At 49.3% G+C, this 17,589-nt stretch overlaps 2 protein-coding genes across 7 annotated transcripts in view; both read left to right on the top strand.

Moving 5' to 3' along the window:
• Positions 1-14,711, top strand: part of LOC134549488 (sodium- and chloride-dependent GABA transporter 2) — a 30,953-nt gene extending 16,242 nt beyond the window's left edge. For 3 of the 6 annotated variants that reach the window (XM_063395044.1, XM_063395043.1, XM_063395042.1), the window contains 8 exons: positions 6,833-6,936; positions 9,580-9,704; positions 10,222-10,334; positions 10,481-10,618; positions 11,678-11,780; positions 12,399-12,499; positions 12,927-13,097; positions 14,217-14,711. In XM_063395044.1, the coding sequence (XP_063251114.1) occupies positions 6,833-6,936; positions 9,580-9,704; positions 10,222-10,334; positions 10,481-10,618; positions 11,678-11,780; positions 12,399-12,499; positions 12,927-13,097; positions 14,217-14,336 (975 nt within the window). In that variant the 3' untranslated portion in view covers positions 14,337-14,711. Of the gene's footprint in view, positions 1-6,832; positions 6,937-9,579; positions 9,705-10,221; positions 10,335-10,480; positions 10,619-11,677; positions 11,781-12,398; positions 12,500-12,926; positions 13,098-14,216 lie in introns of those variants that run through there. The other 3 variants (XR_010080119.1, XM_063395045.1, XM_063395046.1) reach the window with 3 other exon arrangements.
• A 1,010-nt stretch (positions 14,712-15,721) lies between these two features.
• SLC6A12 (solute carrier family 6 member 12) overlaps positions 15,722-17,589 on the top strand; it is a 41,053-nt gene continuing 39,185 nt past the window's right edge. The window contains exon 1 of the mRNA XM_063395048.1: positions 15,722-16,372. The gene's annotated coding sequence lies outside the window, so the exon portion shown is untranslated. The remainder of the gene's footprint in view (positions 16,373-17,589) is intronic.

The raw sequence follows: 17,589 nt of genomic DNA, 5'->3' as shown, positions 1-17,589 counted from the left end.
TGAGAGTCCTGCCAGCCCATGGGGACCAAGCTGATAATAAATGATTTGTGCTCAAAGGACAGTGAGCTGTCATTGTTTACCAGCAATCCTGCACTGCCTGGAAAAATGGAAGATTTCTTAGTCCTTTGGAAGGGATTCTGGAAATTAACAAAAAAATTAAGAATAACCTCTCCAATCTGAGCCTTATGGGAAGGCATCTCAAGGGGAGGTTTAAACAAAGGGCAAACAATATACAAGGGGACAAAATCAAAGCTCTTCTAAAGTACAGGAAAAACTAGGTGAAAAGAGGGGATGAATTATTTATCAGATTCTACCAGGGGAGCAGCAACAGCTGAGATGTGATTAAATGTCAGAATATCAGGCTGGTTTGTGGAAATCATTGCTTTTTACCTGCCAAGGGACCTTGGACAGAACTGGGAAATCCTGTCTATGAGAGCTTAGTCGAGCTGATTGATGATGGCCTCTTCTGGCTGTGAAGTCTACAGTGCCCTAAATCTTCCTGCATCTTCATTTCCTCAATCTGTGAAATGCCTATAATTAACATGGTCAATAAATTGTGTTTGATAGGTAGATCAGACTATACAGAGAACTGCCAAACCAAGGTGCTGAATAATGAAGACCAGTTATGCCCAAATATGAGCGGATAACAGCAAAACCACCAAAGAGATAATTGATTTTGAACTCCATGTTCCCCCCCCCACCCCCGGCCAAAAAAAAAATCCCAAACACAAGCTCATAGCTCATTTTTTTAATGTGTAGATTATTCAATATTATGATGTTAGCATGTCAGCCATAACTAGGCCCAAAGTCTTTTCCCACTCCTTGACTGTATTGCTGTGTTCCAGATGTATCCTGTGTATTTCAGAGTGTGGACCAACAGAGGGTCTTGGAGTCATCTTCCATTTCTGCTTTTGATCACTCCACCCTTTGCATTTATCAGTTTTATCAGTTGTTTTATACAGCAGGAAATTCTGGAAGCTTATGAATCTGATTAAGGAGAGGGATGTATAGTGGGATCCACCAGTGAGAAGATGAGAAGAATTTAGAGTAGAACTAAGATTTAAGTGTGTAAAACTTGTCATTGAACGTTTTTCAGAAGCTGTCAGGCTTTCTGTTAATAGAAGCCTTCATATCACTGCCAGTCACTGTTTAGATAGATACAAAGAGAGGATGGATGGGCTTGATGCAGAAAGGGCTGTCTTGTGTGTTTGAGTTTGCTTTAAAGAGAAGAAATGTAATAGTCTCCTTTCACTCTGGTATCAAGTCTCTTAGCTAAATTTCCTTAGGTTTGATGAGTTTCTGTCTCTCTGGAAAAGCAGCAAACGTTTCTCAAGGCCTCCCACTCTTATTTTCCTCTTGAAATTTCCAGAAAACACCCACCTTGCTGTATTTGCTTGTACTTTAGCCAGTGTGTATATAAAAAAAGATGCTTCTGTGATAAGCTGCTTTCCACCCATCCCAGATGTAGTGCAGGCCCCTCAATTTGGGGGCTATATCCTGGTCCTGGGCAGGGAGGCACTGGAGGTGCCAGTGGTCAGCAGGTTGTGCATTTCTTTCTGAATATCCTTCCCTACATCCCTCTTATTTTCTTTCACTGATTTTCCTGAAGATTGTTTTTTTAAGTGCTTGCCTCTTCAGATTTCCCTCGTGGCTCTTGCTTCCCAACAAATGGGACAGAAAGGGAAGGCAAGAGAAGATGCCCTCAATGTTTTTTGGGGGGTCTGTCCCCTCTGCCTGTGGCTGCAGAGGGAGAACGCTGCGGTCACGGTTTGGACCAGGGCCGCTCCTACAGTCAGTGCTGAGCAGAGGATGAGCTGCTCCAGCCACCACAGGGAGGATCTGTGTCTCTGGCAGGGCTGGCACCTGCAGGGTTAACCACGGGCCCCTGCAGCCACGCTGGGAAGGGGTCAGAGCCCCAGATTCGAGCCCTTCCTGCTGCTGCTTCCCTGGGAGAGGGAAGGGTGACCACAGGCCGCCTAAATATTATTTGTTCCCCGTATTTATTGTTTTCCCAGCAGGCCTTTGCCGAGGCAGCGTGCTGGGCTTGCAGAGCTTTCCCCTTCTGAGGCGGTGTTGTTTCGGTGCGGTGCGGAGGAGCTCCCGCTGTGCCCTGTGCCCGGCACGGCTCCCCCGGGCCCTGGGGAGCTGCGAGCTGGAGCACGGAGGCGGGAACAGCGTGATGCTCCCGCAGCGTGCCCAGGGCTGGGGCCGGAGTCCTGCCCCGCCTGGCCGTGGCGGTGCATCCCTGTGTGCCGAGCACAGCTGTATTTACCTTCGGCGGCTTCCCCGCCTCCTTGTCCCATGCCTGTTCCAGCCCTGCTGCCAGGGGTGCAGCCCTGCTGAGCCTGATCTCAGTGCTGACAGGAGGCAGGAGGGAGTGAAGCTGGCTGTCTGTCTGTGCGTGCAGCAGGGCCGGGAGGACCATAAAGCCCCATAAAGCCCTGGCTTCCCAGGCAGCAGGCAGCGACCATGGGAGCACCACTTGCCCCTTTGCACCTCCCCGGGCAGGCTGCTTCGTTCCTTGGGACAAACCACAAATCTGTTTTCTTGTGCTGTTTAAAGTAACCCCAGCCAGGGAAGGCCCTCCTGGGTGCCAAATGTCCCTCCAGGTCCCCAGATGCCCTGAGGTGTGGGGGTGAGATGAGGTCAGTGTTCTCATGCGGGGCACTGTGGGGGCCTGGAGTGCTGGCGCAGGGAGATGAACTGGCGATCAAAGCCCTGCTCCTCACTCCCGAGGAGTATTTTCCAAGCAGATGGGGCTCAGGATTTGGAACACGGTACTTGGCCGGGTGTTGGCTGGTCAGACGGAACAGGAACACTTCCCAAATGTCAGTGACCTGTTCCCTGTCTCCTCTCTGCTGGGCTGGATAGGGACGGAGGGAAGCATTGCCCTGGGCTGTGCAGCAGGGCCTCAGCTCTGTGCTGGTGCAGCACTGGGCGACATCACAGCATCTTCGGGCTGGGGCCTGTGGGCCGGTCCCAAGTGAAGGGGAACATCAATCATCTGGAAATGGTGCCCTGGGAGTGTTGCAGTAACCCTTAGGAGTCACCATCTCCTCTCCCAAGGCAGGGATGTGTTTGTGTGGGGCAGTGGGCGGCTGGTGGGTAGTGCCAGCGCCACAGGCTGACTCGTGAGCAAAAGAAATGCTGCTTGAACTGCAGCTCGAGACTTTGCTCTCTGCTGTGCATTCCACCAAGCGTGACCCTCCACACAGCATGTGCTCCGTGCTGTTCTGTCTCTGCTTGCTGATGGGGGCAGTTCGGAGCTTCTCAGCATGCCACCTAGATCTGATGTATGGCATCCACCAGGGTTCAATAACATTCTGCTCGAAAGTGCTCTTTCTGTTATTTGTAAGTGTTTTGACATCTTCCTAAGAAAGGATCTGTTTCAGTACTGGGAGCTATTAAATTCCAGTACATGGAATAAAGTGAATATTGCTGAGAAAATTAAGGGGCGAAGGAACAGCCATAGGCATCCTGGATAACTGCAGCTCAGGTGTAAAGGTTTTGGTAGAAAACAGAGTAGGAGGCTATTGCAAACTGGAACAAACAACATGTTCAAAGAAATTGAATTATGAATTAAATAAACTGGATGGCTTAGAAAAATGCAGACAATAATTAAATCAAAATACCCATGCTGCCAATATGCCAGCAGAATCTGAACAGGATAAACTTTACCAGTCTCTTTGGAAACAGTGGCCAGAGAACAGCAGGATGCTTTTATCTGCAGTGGAAAGAGAACCCTGCCTGACCCTGCGAGGTCTTTTAGTCAGACTGGTCTGGGAATAGCTGAAAAAAAACATTTCCCTGAGTCACTACAGGGAAAGAAATGAGCACAGGCAGCAGGCTGGGGAGAAAAGGTTTGAGCTGCTGCTTGCTGAAGTGAGTGGTCCGTGCAGCCCCCATGAGCCCTGTGGGGCTGGATGGGCAGAGGTGCTGCTGCTGAGAGGCTGGAGGAGGCTGGACCCTTTCCACTCCCAGTGACCCCACAATCCTGAGACTTGCTGCTGCTGCCTGACCCCATCACCATTGGGTCAGGAGCACGCATGGCATCATTCCCCCAAGCAACGTGGGAATTGCAAGGAAACTGGGAAGGTTGTAGATGTCTCTTGTCTTTGGCCCAAGAGCTGCAGTAGCCTTGTAATGCGTGAAATAATGTGCAGGCAGCCTGAGCTGGTGTTCAGTCGTGCTAAGTAGGCTCATAAGCTCTGCAAGTCAAGCTTAGCTTTATTTACAGTTTCAGCCACAGGCTGCCTTGCTTCAAACGGGAGCATATGCTGAGGCAGGTCTTGTATTCCCTAAAGATAATCCTTGTGGGGCTGGACACCCACACAGCCAGGTGTGCACCCCACAGGTGTGAGACGGGGAAGAGCAGGCAGTGAAGTGAGGAGCCCACAGACTCCATGCTGGTCTCTGCTGCACAATCAGGATTATCACTGGATTTACAAATGAGCCATGTCATAAGCCACAGAGCTAATGAAGCTTGGCCTCTTGGTATTTGGCTTCCGCCATAGCTGGTAAAGCACCTGTTTTTTCCTGCCTGAGGGGTATTTCTCCTTTGCTTGTGTGAGTTATGTGATATTTAACACTGGTTGACTCTTCTTCCCTGTAACTTTCTGCTCAGTGGGGACCCTGAGTTCCTATCTTTTTCTCATTCCTTAGCTGTTGTGCAGTTCATAGGTAGTTGATATCCTTGAGGTTTCTGACAACTGTTAAATCTGGTTGCAAAGCATCAGCTGAGTCTAATGTTATGACAAGCACAGGGCATGCAGTTTAATGGCAAAAGCCTTGTTATCTTGACAAATTAAGCTACAAGAGCTACAAACCCCATGAGAGGGTGTGTTTCAAGCTCAAATTTGATGGAAAACCAGAGCTCTAACAATGAACAGCAAAATAAAAAGCAAAACCTAACAAAGCATTTGATCCTAGTCTGAGCAAAGATGTTTAAATTCTTGATGCAAAGGTATCTGCTGGTCCAGCTCACCTTAGTGCCTTGCTGCGCCTAAAATGTAGCTGCAAAATGAAATTTGTGCCCTTACTGCCCATAAGCACACTGATGCTTTAGGATTAAATTTTAAAAAGAGGTTTGATCTTTTTCTAATATTTTTGAACTGAAAAAATTAATACATTGCTCTCTAAACCCATCTTCCCATTCATTTCCAAAAAGAGTAAAATACTCTGAGGTCAATTACTTTTTTGATTTCCCAGTGCCTCAAATTAGTTGTTCCAGTCCCATCTCATCACCCGTCTCTTCCCATTCTACAAATCAGAGATTTGATCTCCCTGTTTGATCTCAAACCCAGAGTCCAGAGTTTCCATGGACTTAAGTGAAGGTTAAGGGTTTGAATGTTAGACAAGTGGCTTGCAGAACAGTCAGGGAGAGCAGTTTACCAAACCCAGCCCTAGCAGCACTTCGCCTTCTCTCCCCGCTGAGGTTTGCAGCACTGGGCGGGGAGAGGATCTATTCTATGCTCCTGTGCCTTCAGCTGAATCCAGAATTTCTTCTGGGAAAATGGCAGTTAATGGGATTGTAACATGCCTTCATAAGGCCCATCAGCCCAGGAAGAAGAAGAAGTAAATATAAAACAAAATCTCTCACCACATGATTGTACTTTGGCCAGTACAAAAGAAAAAAGGCAGAACCATGCATAGGTGAGTGTGGCCTGAGCAACAGGGGTGGTTGGGCAGGTGCTGCCCAGCTGATCATTGCCTGAGGACATGAGATCTTGGCTGACAGATACAGGTGTGATTTGAAGTCATCAAAACCTGTGGAAAGCACTGTGGTGCTTTCCATTGGCTCCTGTTCTTCTCAGAGGGGCTCTGGGGCAAGGCTGGCGTTTGTCTGAGGTCTTACTGGCACTGCCACTCTGGGAGAGGAGAGTGTAGTCAAACGGAGACTTTTTTATCATAAAGTTGTCCCAGCAGTATTTTATTTCTGCTTTTCTTTCGTCTCAACAATGTGGCTACCCCTCAGATTTAGTTGAATGATTGTCTTATCTCTGTTTTATAAAACCCCTAGGAAAAAAAGATCTTAGAGAACAGAGGTTTATTTAATAATCTTTGTCATTGCTTCATTCCTCACCGTTGGTTCCTGCTTTTGCTGTTGTCTGCAGAAGGCAGTGACGATGGCTGAACTGGTGACTGCGCACAGCTTTCAGATGAAATTTGGCACTGACAAATGTCAGCCTTAGAGCCTCGGGATGTGTTATTGACAGTGAGAGCAAAGGGTCTCATGGGAATAACAGTGCTCTTGTATGTTCTTTTAGGAGCTGTCTTTTGCAATCAGTTCTGTTTATTTCTAGTATTCCTCCCCAGCTGAATTTCTTTTAAGTTTTGGAGGCTTTACATTAGGTCTTGGAGGAGAGGGCTGCCTCCACAAGCTGTATGTACCTGCTCTGGCCAGTGGGAGACTAGGCTTGCTCAAATCAAATACCCTTCCTCTGGTGGCAGAGGGCTCCTTCAGCTCTCATGGAACGAGTTCATCTGGTCCCCTCTTGCTGGAAGGCTCTTGGGTGTCACAGGGTGCTGCAGATCGATCAAAGAAAGAAAGAGGTGGTGAAGAGGAGCTATATGTGATTTGGGTGGATGAGGCTCCTGATCTATCCCTTCTCTTTGGCACTCCTAGCCCCCCTGGGTGCCTCACTGAGCACTGTAATTCCTGGCACTCTACGACTTGCCTCTAGAAAAGGCTTGTTTCAGTGCAGAGTCCTGCTGGCCTTCTGATCCCTGGCCTTTCTGGTGCTTACAGCAGCCTTTGGGCTCTTGCTCTTCTCATCTGTGCAGTGTCTGTGCTGGCCTTGTCTTCTTACCTATGTTTGCATCTCCCTTGCAGGTCTGGATGGATGCAGGCACTCAAATCTTCTTTTCATATGCAATTTGTCTGGGATGTCTGACAGCCCTGGGCAGCTATAACAAATACCATAACAACTGCTACAGGTAACTGCTGCCTCGAGCCTTCTCCTCTCTGAACATCAGGGATCTGCTGGAGGCTACTGGCCTTTGGAAGAGTCATGATTTCTGTTTCTACTCAAGGCATAGGAAAACTCTTTCCAGGTGTTTTCTTCCCAAATCCAGTTCTCTGTGCCTTATACCCAAGGGAGTTGCCTGTCTGTCTCCTCGTCCACACTCTGCAAAGGTAGATCCTCTTCACTAGCTTTGTGACCCCAGCCCACATTACAACCTCCCTTGTTACATGGGTGCACGAGCAGAACTGTGAAATCTAATGGTTCTCAACTGGAGTCCTTTCACCTTGTGATTTATCCTTCTGTGGTTCATTTGGACCCAGGGACTGGCACAGCTGTTAGTGCTCTGGTTCCTGTGTGCTATTTATGGTTGCATACGAGCCTGCAGATGTGACTTCTGTTTATTGCATGCTGGACGGCAGGAACAGAAATGGGCCAGGTTGCCAGATAGAATCAGGCTGCTGAGTTGATGTGGTCCAGTGAAAATAAACTAATTTTGCTGTAGGTGTATCCATCCCCAGGGTTAAAAGGCTTGAGTGAGAAGAGGCCACCTCTCTTCCTATACTTTCTGTGCTGATTGGGTTGTTCCTGGCACTGACTTCTCCCTCCACCTTTTAAATTCAAAATTGTGGTTGTTGCCATCAAAGGTCCAGGCACACCACTGGCTTCATGATCCTTGCTTGGCATCTTTCTTCACTTTTAGAGTTCATTCCTCCTGCTGGGCTGCCTCTCCCAACAACAGCTGGGCTAGGATTTCTGTTTCTTTTCATGTTCCTTCTCCCACACTCAGTTTTGAGAGAAAAAGCTGTAGGAAAAGAAGAGATAATGGACCTGTTTCTGGCCTTCAGCATGTCCTTGGACATTAGCCCTTTGCATTCCCAGTCTAATAAGTAACGTGGAGATGATGACAGGGGCTGCTCAGCAAGCGGGTTGTAAAGGCCTTCTGTAACTGCAGCTGGGGGTTGCTGTAGAAAGGGGAGACACCTCTGTCTGCACATGGTGCTGTGCTTTTACCCTATACGCTGTTTGGCTTTTCTAGGAACTCTGGTCTTAGTTTTGGTGTCAAACCTTCGACTAGCCTTTCCCAGGCACGGGCCCAGTTTTAATGAGCCAGTCCTGTGCTCTCCAGGCTTAGTTGGGATAAGAAGACAGGACCAGGATTTAGCAGGGGAGAGGGACATCAGTATGGTGCCTCACTTTGTTAGAACCAGCCAGGTGTAACCTTTGGTGACCTGGAAAAGGATGTGGGTGGTAGAAACCATTGTTCGTATAGCAGTGGTCCAAGATGGCATCAAACAGTATCGACCATTTCTTGTTTCCTGGACAGAAAGGGAATTCTTCATATCTTACTGGCTCCCTTTCAGATATTAATCTGCAGAGATCTCTCTGATCTGGCCATCCCCTCATTTTACTCTCTACCATGACACCCCTTCCCACCTTCCAGATAATGGGAGAACACCTTCCAGCCCATGCCTTTCCAAGGAGGGTTTCACCTGTCATGGATACATCCAGGGGAAAGAGGGAGAAACACCAGGAAGGACAGAAACTATTTGAAACATGTGAGAATTTGTATCAAATTACTGAGGACATAATTTGAGTGGAGAGTAGGTACTTCATAGCAACTGGAGAAATTAGGTTCTGGCTTGGGCTTCCCATTGGGTAGCTGGGATTGGTGGAATGTGGCTTTCCTATCCAGCTGGGAGATTCATTGGGCCTTAGAAACCAAATGCAAAGGCAGAGCAATGGTGCTGGGTGCTGTCCTTGACAATGCAGAGAGCTGTGCTTTGGAAGAAATAATTTGAATTTGTATGATGCAGGGGCTCTGACCTAGTTAATGTGCAACCAGGAGCACAAAGCCCCAAAAATGCTGCATAACTGAAGGCTGATACAGAAAAATCACACTGGATTTGCAGAGTAGCATTTAATAAAGTCAGAGCAGGCCATGAAATGCCAGGAGGGGTGCATTTGGTTTGGTTCAGAATATCTCAGAATGATGCTGCAAATGTTATTGTTGTCCCCAGGGTTGCAGTCACAAGAGGACTAGGGAGACTCGAGCGTGAAAAGAAATTGGATAGATAAGAGATGTTCAGTTTAAAGTGTTGATGGATGAGAATGAGATGAAACAGAGACAAAAGGGAATAGATCAGACAAAATAAATTGGATGGCTGTGATTATCTTTTTCTCATAATGCAAAGACCAGGAGATACCTAATAGTGCTGAGAACCCAGAAGATTGTAACTGGTGTGAAATATCTATTAAGGAAAAAAACATGTTCCCTTCTCAGACAAAAATAAACAGTTACATGCTGCTACAGGAGGAACCAGGGGAGAGAGAGAGGGAAAAAACCCTGGCATTTAGATGTGTGGGAAGACTATCTCACAAGCAAGGAGCCTGGGTGAGCAATGCATCTTTATGCTGTCCTTGGACAAGGCTTCCCTTGGGAGAGTCCTGCTGTATTGTCCAGCTTGGGGCATCTTTCTGCAGCTCCTGGTGCTGAGTCAAGCTGCAGGTGTGTTTGGAGAGACACAGTGGCTGGGGTAGAAAAGCAGGTGCTGCCCTAGGGGGCTGCCAGGGGGTGTGGGTCATACCTGGCTGATGCTTTGCCCCCTTCTCCCAGGGACTGTGTGGCCCTGTGCTTCCTCAACAGTGGCACCAGCTTTGTGGCTGGCTTTGCCATCTTCTCCATCCTGGGCTTCATGGCAGAGGAGCAGGGTGTGCCCATCGCCGAGGTGGCCGAGTCAGGTGAGTGGAGACCCTGGTGGGGTGGGACTGTGGGGGGCCACTGGAGCCCCCAGTGACTGGGGGATGCCTGTTCCCATCCCTTGCTCTCTGCCTCCAAAGAGCAGAGAGAAATGAGTACAAATGAGTGCACACTCATGAAGTACTGAAATGCAGTAGCTGTGAGTTCAGCCTAGCAAAACCTGCCTCTGAGGGTGAGGGTTAGGGTTAGGCAGCTGCTGTCCTTGGTGGGGAGGGTGCTGAGGTGTGCCCAGCCTTGTGCTGTGCTCCCTGGGCTCAGAGGCTTCCCCTGGCTCCCAGCCCTTGCTGCAGTGAAGCAGCCAGAGGCTGCCCTGTCCCCTTACTTCTCTTGCTGCTTCTCCTTTAGGAGCCTGAGTTTCCTGCACAGCACGGGTATTACTGCAGTGGGAGGCTGCATGGCCACGCTGTGCCTTGGCTGAGTGGCTGCCTCAGGCAGGTCTGAACCAGCTGTGCTGCTGCTGCTGCCATGCCCTTGCTCTGAAAGCTCTTCTCCCTGCAGGGCCTGGCCTGGCATTCATCGCCTATCCTCGGGCTGTGGTCATGCTGCCCTTCTCCCCACTCTGGGCGTGCTTCTTCTTCCTCATGGTTGTTTTGCTGGGACTGGACAGCCAGGTAAAGCTGCAGGAGCAGAGTGATTCCCTACCAGGCAAAAGCCACTGTCTCTTCAGGACAGGCTTCAGCCTGGCTGAGGGGGAGCCAGTGGGGCTGAGAAGCTGGTCAGGATGGGCTGACAGAGGTGGGATCTCTGCTTTTTGCAGTTTGTCTGCGTGGAGAGCCTTGTGACAGCTCTTGTGGACATGTACCCCACTATCTTCCGCAAGAAGAACCGCCGGGAGACCCTCATCCTGCTGGTCTCCATTCTCTCATATCTGGTTGGCTTGGTGATGCTCACAGAGGTATTTTGGGCTCAGACCACCTGCATGGTGCTTGACAGGACAGAGTGGGACCTGGTGGGTGGTGAGGTCTCCACTGGGGCCAAGAGCTTGCTGCTGAGTCCCATCTTTCTGCCCTGGGCCTGCAGGAGGCTGCCCTGCCTTTCTCATGCCATTAACATTCTCCCTTCCAGCCCTTACCCCTTGTGCCAGTCACAGTCTGATACTTCTTCTGCCAAGACTGATGGCTGGAGCTCTGGACAGCCTATCCTTTGGTTATAAATATCTTGACACAGACCAAACCTCTACAGCTGTAGCCTGATGTATGGAATGGGGGGTGCCCTTGTCCTTCTCTTTCTTCCTGAATGGAGCTACAGGAACACTTGCTATAAGAAAACTTGTCAGGCCCGAGTGCACTCCTTATCTATTATACTGATATCCTCTGTATTATCCTTGTGATTAATTGCCCAGGAGCTAAACTGCTCTTGTTTAAAACTTTTAATTCTGCCTAGCAATATGTGTGTGTGGATTGATGCTGCCAGAATGCTCTTGGTACTTTGTTTTCATTTGGGCATAACTATTGGAAAAGCTGTCTCTGATGTTGTACATGCAACGTTGTGCCTGGGCTTACCCACAGGCCTGTTTTATAGGCAGCCCTGCAGACCTGGGCAGAGAAACAGCCAGGCTGCATGCATGCAGTTATTTCCTTCTGCAAGCTGGGACTTTTAAGTCAATCACGTGGATTGTGTATCTTAACAGGGGTTTCCATCCTCAATTCCAGCTACAAGAGCTGCCTAGGTTTTGTCTTATCCTAAAATATCCCCACAATCTCTGGCTGCCAGTTGCTGCCTGCTGTGCTGCCCTGCATTGAAATGAAGGGTTGCAGAGACTCCTGAGAGCAGCAGGGTGGCTGCATGTCTCTGTCAGGCCTTGTGCCTTTTCTGTAGGCTAAAACCTGTCCCAGAGAGGGAGATGCCTCCAGCTCTGGGGAAGATACTGAGTTTATTTCCTGCTCTGGCTCTAGCTCTTTGCCTGATTCCTCTCCCCTCTCTCTCACCTTGCTGCCCACTTGGGCCTTCCCAGGGTGGGATGTATGTGTTCCAGCTCTTTGATTACTATGCTGCCAGTGGCATGTGCCTGCTCTTTGTGGCCATCTTTGAGACTCTCTGCATCGCCTGGGTCTATGGTGAGTATGAACCTGGGGGGGCCCACAGCTTTAGCCTCTCGTGGTCTGTCTGGTTCGTTCTCAAAATGCTGGTCAGGAGCTCAACTTGGTAATTGCTTTGCAGTGCAAGGCAGAATCTAAACCTTTGCTTTGATGCCCCTGGACTCAGCTGGCAGGGACTTCCTCACAGGAACACCCTGGGGGATCTGCTTGGCAGATATCCCCTGCGTGTTCCTATGCACTCCTGCTTTTGAGACCCTGCTTCCCTGGGGAATTGGAGCTGTCTGAAAAGTCTTTTCTCAATCTGTGTTCAGAGGGCTAGACACTCAAACATTTTGAGAGCCCTCTCTCAGTCTTGACAGTCACCAGGCACGGCTAAAACCTGGGCTGAGGTCCTAGCCTTGGAGATGCTGAGAGGCTGGCCATGCTGACCTGCTGAGCTGTTCTGGGGGGATAGGAAGTTAGTCCAGGACAAAGACCAAAGTTGGCCACACTCCTGAGGAGCTCCTTGACCCGACTGTTGGCTATGCTGAGGCTACTGCACCTAAACAGTGGTGAAGCAGGACCCTGGACATGCAGACCCTGCTGCCCTCCTTCCCTGGGGGCAGGAAGGGATCCCATCCCTGCCCTCCTCTGCAGGTGCTGAGCGTTTCTACGATAACATTGAAGATATGATCGGCTACCGGCCATGGCCCATCATCAAATACTGCTGGCTTTTCATCACCCCTGCAGTTTGCATGGTGAGGACACACAGGAGGAAGAGCTGTGGGGAGGAAGACGGGCAGAGCTGGGTGCCTCTGAGATACAGACACCTACATATATACAGAGGGACATGACATGTACAGAGCATTATGTGGCCTGGACTATGGGGACCTTTTGTTTGCCTTTTGTGCTTGTAGCTTTGGGAGCCAGGTGTGGGGCTCAGCAGCAGGGAGGGAGGCTCAGCTATGACAGAGGTCTTTGCTGCTGGGACAAGCTCCTTGATGCCATGACCAGTGTTGCCTGTGGGGCCTGTCCCAGCAAACCCTGTTTAATGGATGTCTCCTCTGGTGAGGTGCTGCTTTTTACCATGTGTCTGTGCAGATGTGTACTCACCAGGAAGATCTCTCTTTGCTCATAGTGCTGATTTTCTTTCTCTTTTTTTCTTGGCATCTTTCACCTCGCCAGGCAACCTTCCTGTTTTCTCTGATCAAATACACCCCGTTGACATACAACAAGAAGTATGTGTACCCGTGGTGGGGAGACACCCTGGGCTGGCTGCTGGCCCTCTCCTCCATGGTGTGCATCCCTCTCTGGATCATCTACAAACTCTCCACCATCAAAGGCTCCCTCAGAGAGGTGAGGTTGGTGCGCTAGGATCAGGGCATGGGCTGTGCTTCTGTGTTGAACTCCAGCCCCGCAGTGGAATCATTTGTGTTGCAGGTTGATTAGCAAGGAGCCCAGACTAAATGAATTAAATGAGTTATTTGCTATAACAGACCTGTTTTTGAAAGTTCTGGCTTGCTGGAGGACTGCTCCAAGCTGGCTGCTGCCTCATGGTACCTGTTTTTCATTTCTTCTCTCTCTTGGCAAGTACCACCAGGAAAAAGGTCATTAGATGGAGAGGATAAAGATGATCTCCATGCTGCTCTTAACTGAGGCTTGAGGACTTGCTCTGAGAAAAGCTCCAGATCCCCTGAGCATTATGGTCAGCTGAGTTTACCAGTCTGTGCTGAGGCCGTAGATTTGGAATGGAGAGATTCGCTGGGAATTTGGAGTTCCCATCAGTCTTAGTGCTTTGGGTCTGTCCTGCTTCCAGACTGATGCATTGTTGGTTGCTCTGTAATACACTGAAAGGGCAGGGAGCTAGATAAACCAGGCCTTGCTCCAGATGAGCATCACAGCTCATGATTTCAGGGTGAGGCTTCACAAACAGTCCTGAGCCCCCAGGATCCCTATCATTCCCTGCCTCCTGCAAGTGTTCAAGAATGGGTTGTGACAGCAGTGGCCCCTGACCCCTGTGTCCAGCACAGACAGGGAGGAGTGGAAACAGCTGCAGGGGCATGGCAAGGCTGCACAGCATGATGTGGTATGAGAGTAACCCCTTATGAACTTGTCCCAGTCAAAGCCAATCCCATGTGCATAGGCTTTGTGCTGATGGAGGGCATGACCTGGAGTCCACTTTTCTTTGGATTGTTTTCTAGCCCTGGCCTGGAGCAAATGGAGGTCAGAGCTTTCCTCCATTATCCCTGTGTTAGATATATCATGTGCTCAGTACTTACCTTGGGACAAGTGATTGGAAGATGAGTTTATCCCCTCAGTTTCTGAAGTACTGATTGTCCTTATTTTGGACATCTCTGACATTTAGGGACCAGATCTGCAGCTGAGCCTGGCTGGCTGAATGAAACCCATGACTGGTAGGGTCCAGGTCACTTTTTGTCCTTGCAGCTGTGTTTAGTGCCTGTCTTTTCCTTCCAGAGGTTCCGCCAACTCACGTGCCCACTTGAGGACTTGCCTTCCAGGCTGGGCACAGAACAGCCCCTTCCCTCCACAAGAGATGGCCTCTTGATGCTGACAGAGCTCGAATCTCAATGCTAGGACCAGTGTGGCTTTCCCTCCCTCCCCCCAGGATGGTTTCTATACAGCCTTTGCCACCTGCTGGATAATGCAAGGATTCTTCACTCGCCAAGAAGAGAGGGATTTATGTGCTGAGCTCCCTTCTCTGGAAGATTTGAAGGGCTAAGGAAGAGGCTGCCGTGGAGATGGTCTGTGTGGAATTAGCAGTGCACCTTAATTATCTCCCTGGAGAGAGCTCTGAAGGAGCACATCAAGCACCAGTGTTCCTGAGCACCCCCAGGCTTCTGGTGGGCAGAAAGGAAGGACTGACCCCGGAGTAAAGAATGTCATAGTCTCAGAGCTGTGGCTCCAGTGCGGACTTTAGGAGCTTCTCCATTCATTCCATTAAATCTTTGTTTTTCCTGACTAGATCTGCTCTGTCTCCATTTTGTCCCACTGGCATTCCTTGCCAACAGCACGTTAGGTGAGATGTGTGTCAGCCGAGCTATGCTGGGCATCCAGGTCTGGATCTCTGTTGCACTGGCACAGTGATATGGGAAGGTGGCCAGAGGAGAGGAAGCTTGGTTAGGGTAGGAAGGAAAACAGGGAACAGTGGTTCAGCAGCCTGGGGTACCCTGGTGAAGAGGGCAATGCCACCTTCTGCTGGAGCCATTGGCAGCTCTGGGGCAGAAGTGTCATCTGTCTGGTGAGTCATTGGGCTGTTCCTGGGGTCTGAGAGGAGCATGTGGATTTGTGTTTTCTTCTTGCAAGTGAGAGATCATGGAAAGCTCTCCCTCGCCTCTGCAGATCTGTGTCTTTTTCTGTGCTGCCTTCCACGTGCTCTGGAGCCAGTCATTTTGGTTTTCCTGTGAATGGAAGCAGGGCTGAGCGGTGGAAACGGAATCTGCATGTTATGTCAACAAACAGGGCCCCTAGTTTCCAGGCTGTTTGGGTAAAAGAAATAAAACTCAAAGAGCTTGTGTTTTAAGTGCTATAGCCCCAGCATCCGAGGAGGGCAGCCAGAGGACACGCAGCCCTGGGAAGCTGGCTGGCTCCCAGGCAACCCTGAGGAAGTTGGAGCCTGGACAGAGCTGAGCCAGCAGCCAGAGGCACTCAGCTTCCTGAAGCACACAAGGACACTGGTGGGCACCACGCTACGGCCAAGGCTTCTGCTGCCGCGGGCAGAAGAAGACGCGAATTAAAGCGAATTAGCGCAGTCCGCGCCGTTAGCCACAAGGTGGCCCCAGGCCCTCAGCATTTGCGCGGGAAGGGTCGCGCGAGGCGGCGCGAGGCGGCGCCCGCGTGAGGGACGCTGCGGCCGTTCCCGCCCCCCGGGGCGCTCTCTGAGGGGAGCTGCCTCCCTCGGGGAGCGGGATCGCAGAGCGGCGCTTGGCGCCAACGGAGGCAGTCCTCTAGGCAATGGCAAGTTCCCGAGTTTGGCTTTCCGGGGCTTAATGTCCCCCAGTCTACTGTTCTTGGAGCCTGGAAACCCTGAGGTGGGACCCAGGTCTGTGTGGAAAGGAGTTACTGACTTTTGCTCATGGAGGCCGCGTAACTCCGATGAGCTCCAGGTGCTGAGGGCATTTGCTCTGGGAGGCCCTGTGACGGTGCAGATTTAACCTGCAGGAGGGGGCACCCACTGAGCTGAGGCTCTCCAGCCTTCCCTGGCTCTCTTCCAGCGTGGCTGTGGAAACCTCATCTCATTGCCAGCCTATCTTCGGTTTTCCACAGGGACTGTGAGATGGACGGGTTCCTTTTATTAGGCTACATGTGCAACCAGGGGTTGCCCCCTTGGTAGTCTGCACCTGCTACATCCAAATCTCAGGTTTCTGCGTGCCTTCCTCCCTGCGTGTGGAGAACATCGGGAAGTTGGGAGCTCTGCTGGTTGCCACAGTTTTCATGGGCAGCCTCAGAGCTCCATATTTCCCTGCTACCACTGTGCTTCATGGTGCTCATTCATCAGCTGAGCCTAGTAAAGAACTGAGAAATGCAAGGAAAGCCCCTTTTGGAAGAGACCCACAACGTGATGGAAGACAGAGCCAACCAGCTGCCCTGCCACTTGGATACAGAACTGTCTGGTAAAAATTACTTCTAGAAATAAGAGAACTGAGTTCAATACAGAATTTCTAGCAACAGATATTTTTATTCATGTAATTTTAACCCTAAACAGAATTATACTTCCATTTTCCAATAATATCTATAAGAGGTTTGTCCCACTGGGAAGATATTTTAACCATAATAGAAAATAGTAATTGTCCGCAGCTATCTCCAAAATCTGGCTGATGTTAAAGTCTGCTTGGCTGCATGCGGGCAAAGTGTGAGTTTGCTGAAAGGCTTGTGACTTACTTTGTTTCAAAATAGATTGGTGTCCAGTGAATTGGGCATGTGGTTTATTGATCGGGTTATATATGAGCCAGGAAATCTCCCAAGCCTGTGTTCTTACATGACCCAATTGCTGTAAAGCTTTGGATGAGCTAGGTAGGTCAGATAAGCAAGAGAACCAAAGGTTTTGCGGAATACTCCTTAATAAGTGTCTTGTTTCTGACATGACTGTAAGCAAAGTGTTAGACTTGATGACACTTGGCTTGAAATATGAATCAAGTGTATTCTATCTTGCTCATTGAAAAGGGTGATGGACTACATTTGAAATTAATTTATTTGAAATTTCCAGGCATGACATTTTTTTCACAACACTTTTAAGACCCCATGCTTAGAACAAATTTTTGGTGAAATTTGGAATACGGCGATATCAGCATACGGTGATTGTTTATGGTTTGGAATATGGTGAAAGGGATTTTCATTACATCCAAGATTAGCCTTGCAGGCTGTGGAATTTGCACCATGCTTTTGCCAGCTGGAGAGATGCTGCTCTCCCTTTAGATGAGAGGGGTGTGGTCATTGGGTATTTCCCACCTTCAGAATCCAAAACCTACAATTTTTCCTGAGAATTCAACCCATTACTTACTGGATAACAAGCATAAAATTAAAGGGCCCTTTTTGTCATGGATTATTTTGTGGTGGGGATTGTGGTTTTTTGGTTTTGTTTGGTTAGTTTTGATTTGGGGTTTTTTGGTTGGTTGGTTTTATAGTGAATTTTTTAAAAATTTTGGTTGGTTGGTTTTGTGATTAATTTTTTTTGTTTGTTTGTTTTTGTGTGTCTTTTGATTTTTTTTTCCCAATGAGAAGTCCACCTAAAAATAAACAAGTCCCTGAGATTCTACCCCAGGTCATTGGTGCTTGGAAAGGATGACCTATCCACCCATCCATGAAAACCAGGCTCTGCTTTTCTGTTTCT

Source organism: Prinia subflava, chromosome 4 (genome assembly GCF_021018805.1).
Source record: "Prinia subflava isolate CZ2003 ecotype Zambia chromosome 4, Cam_Psub_1.2, whole genome shotgun sequence".
Lineage (NCBI taxonomy): Eukaryota > Metazoa > Chordata > Aves > Passeriformes > Cisticolidae > Prinia > Prinia subflava.
This window is presented reverse-complemented; position numbering and strand designations above follow the sequence as displayed.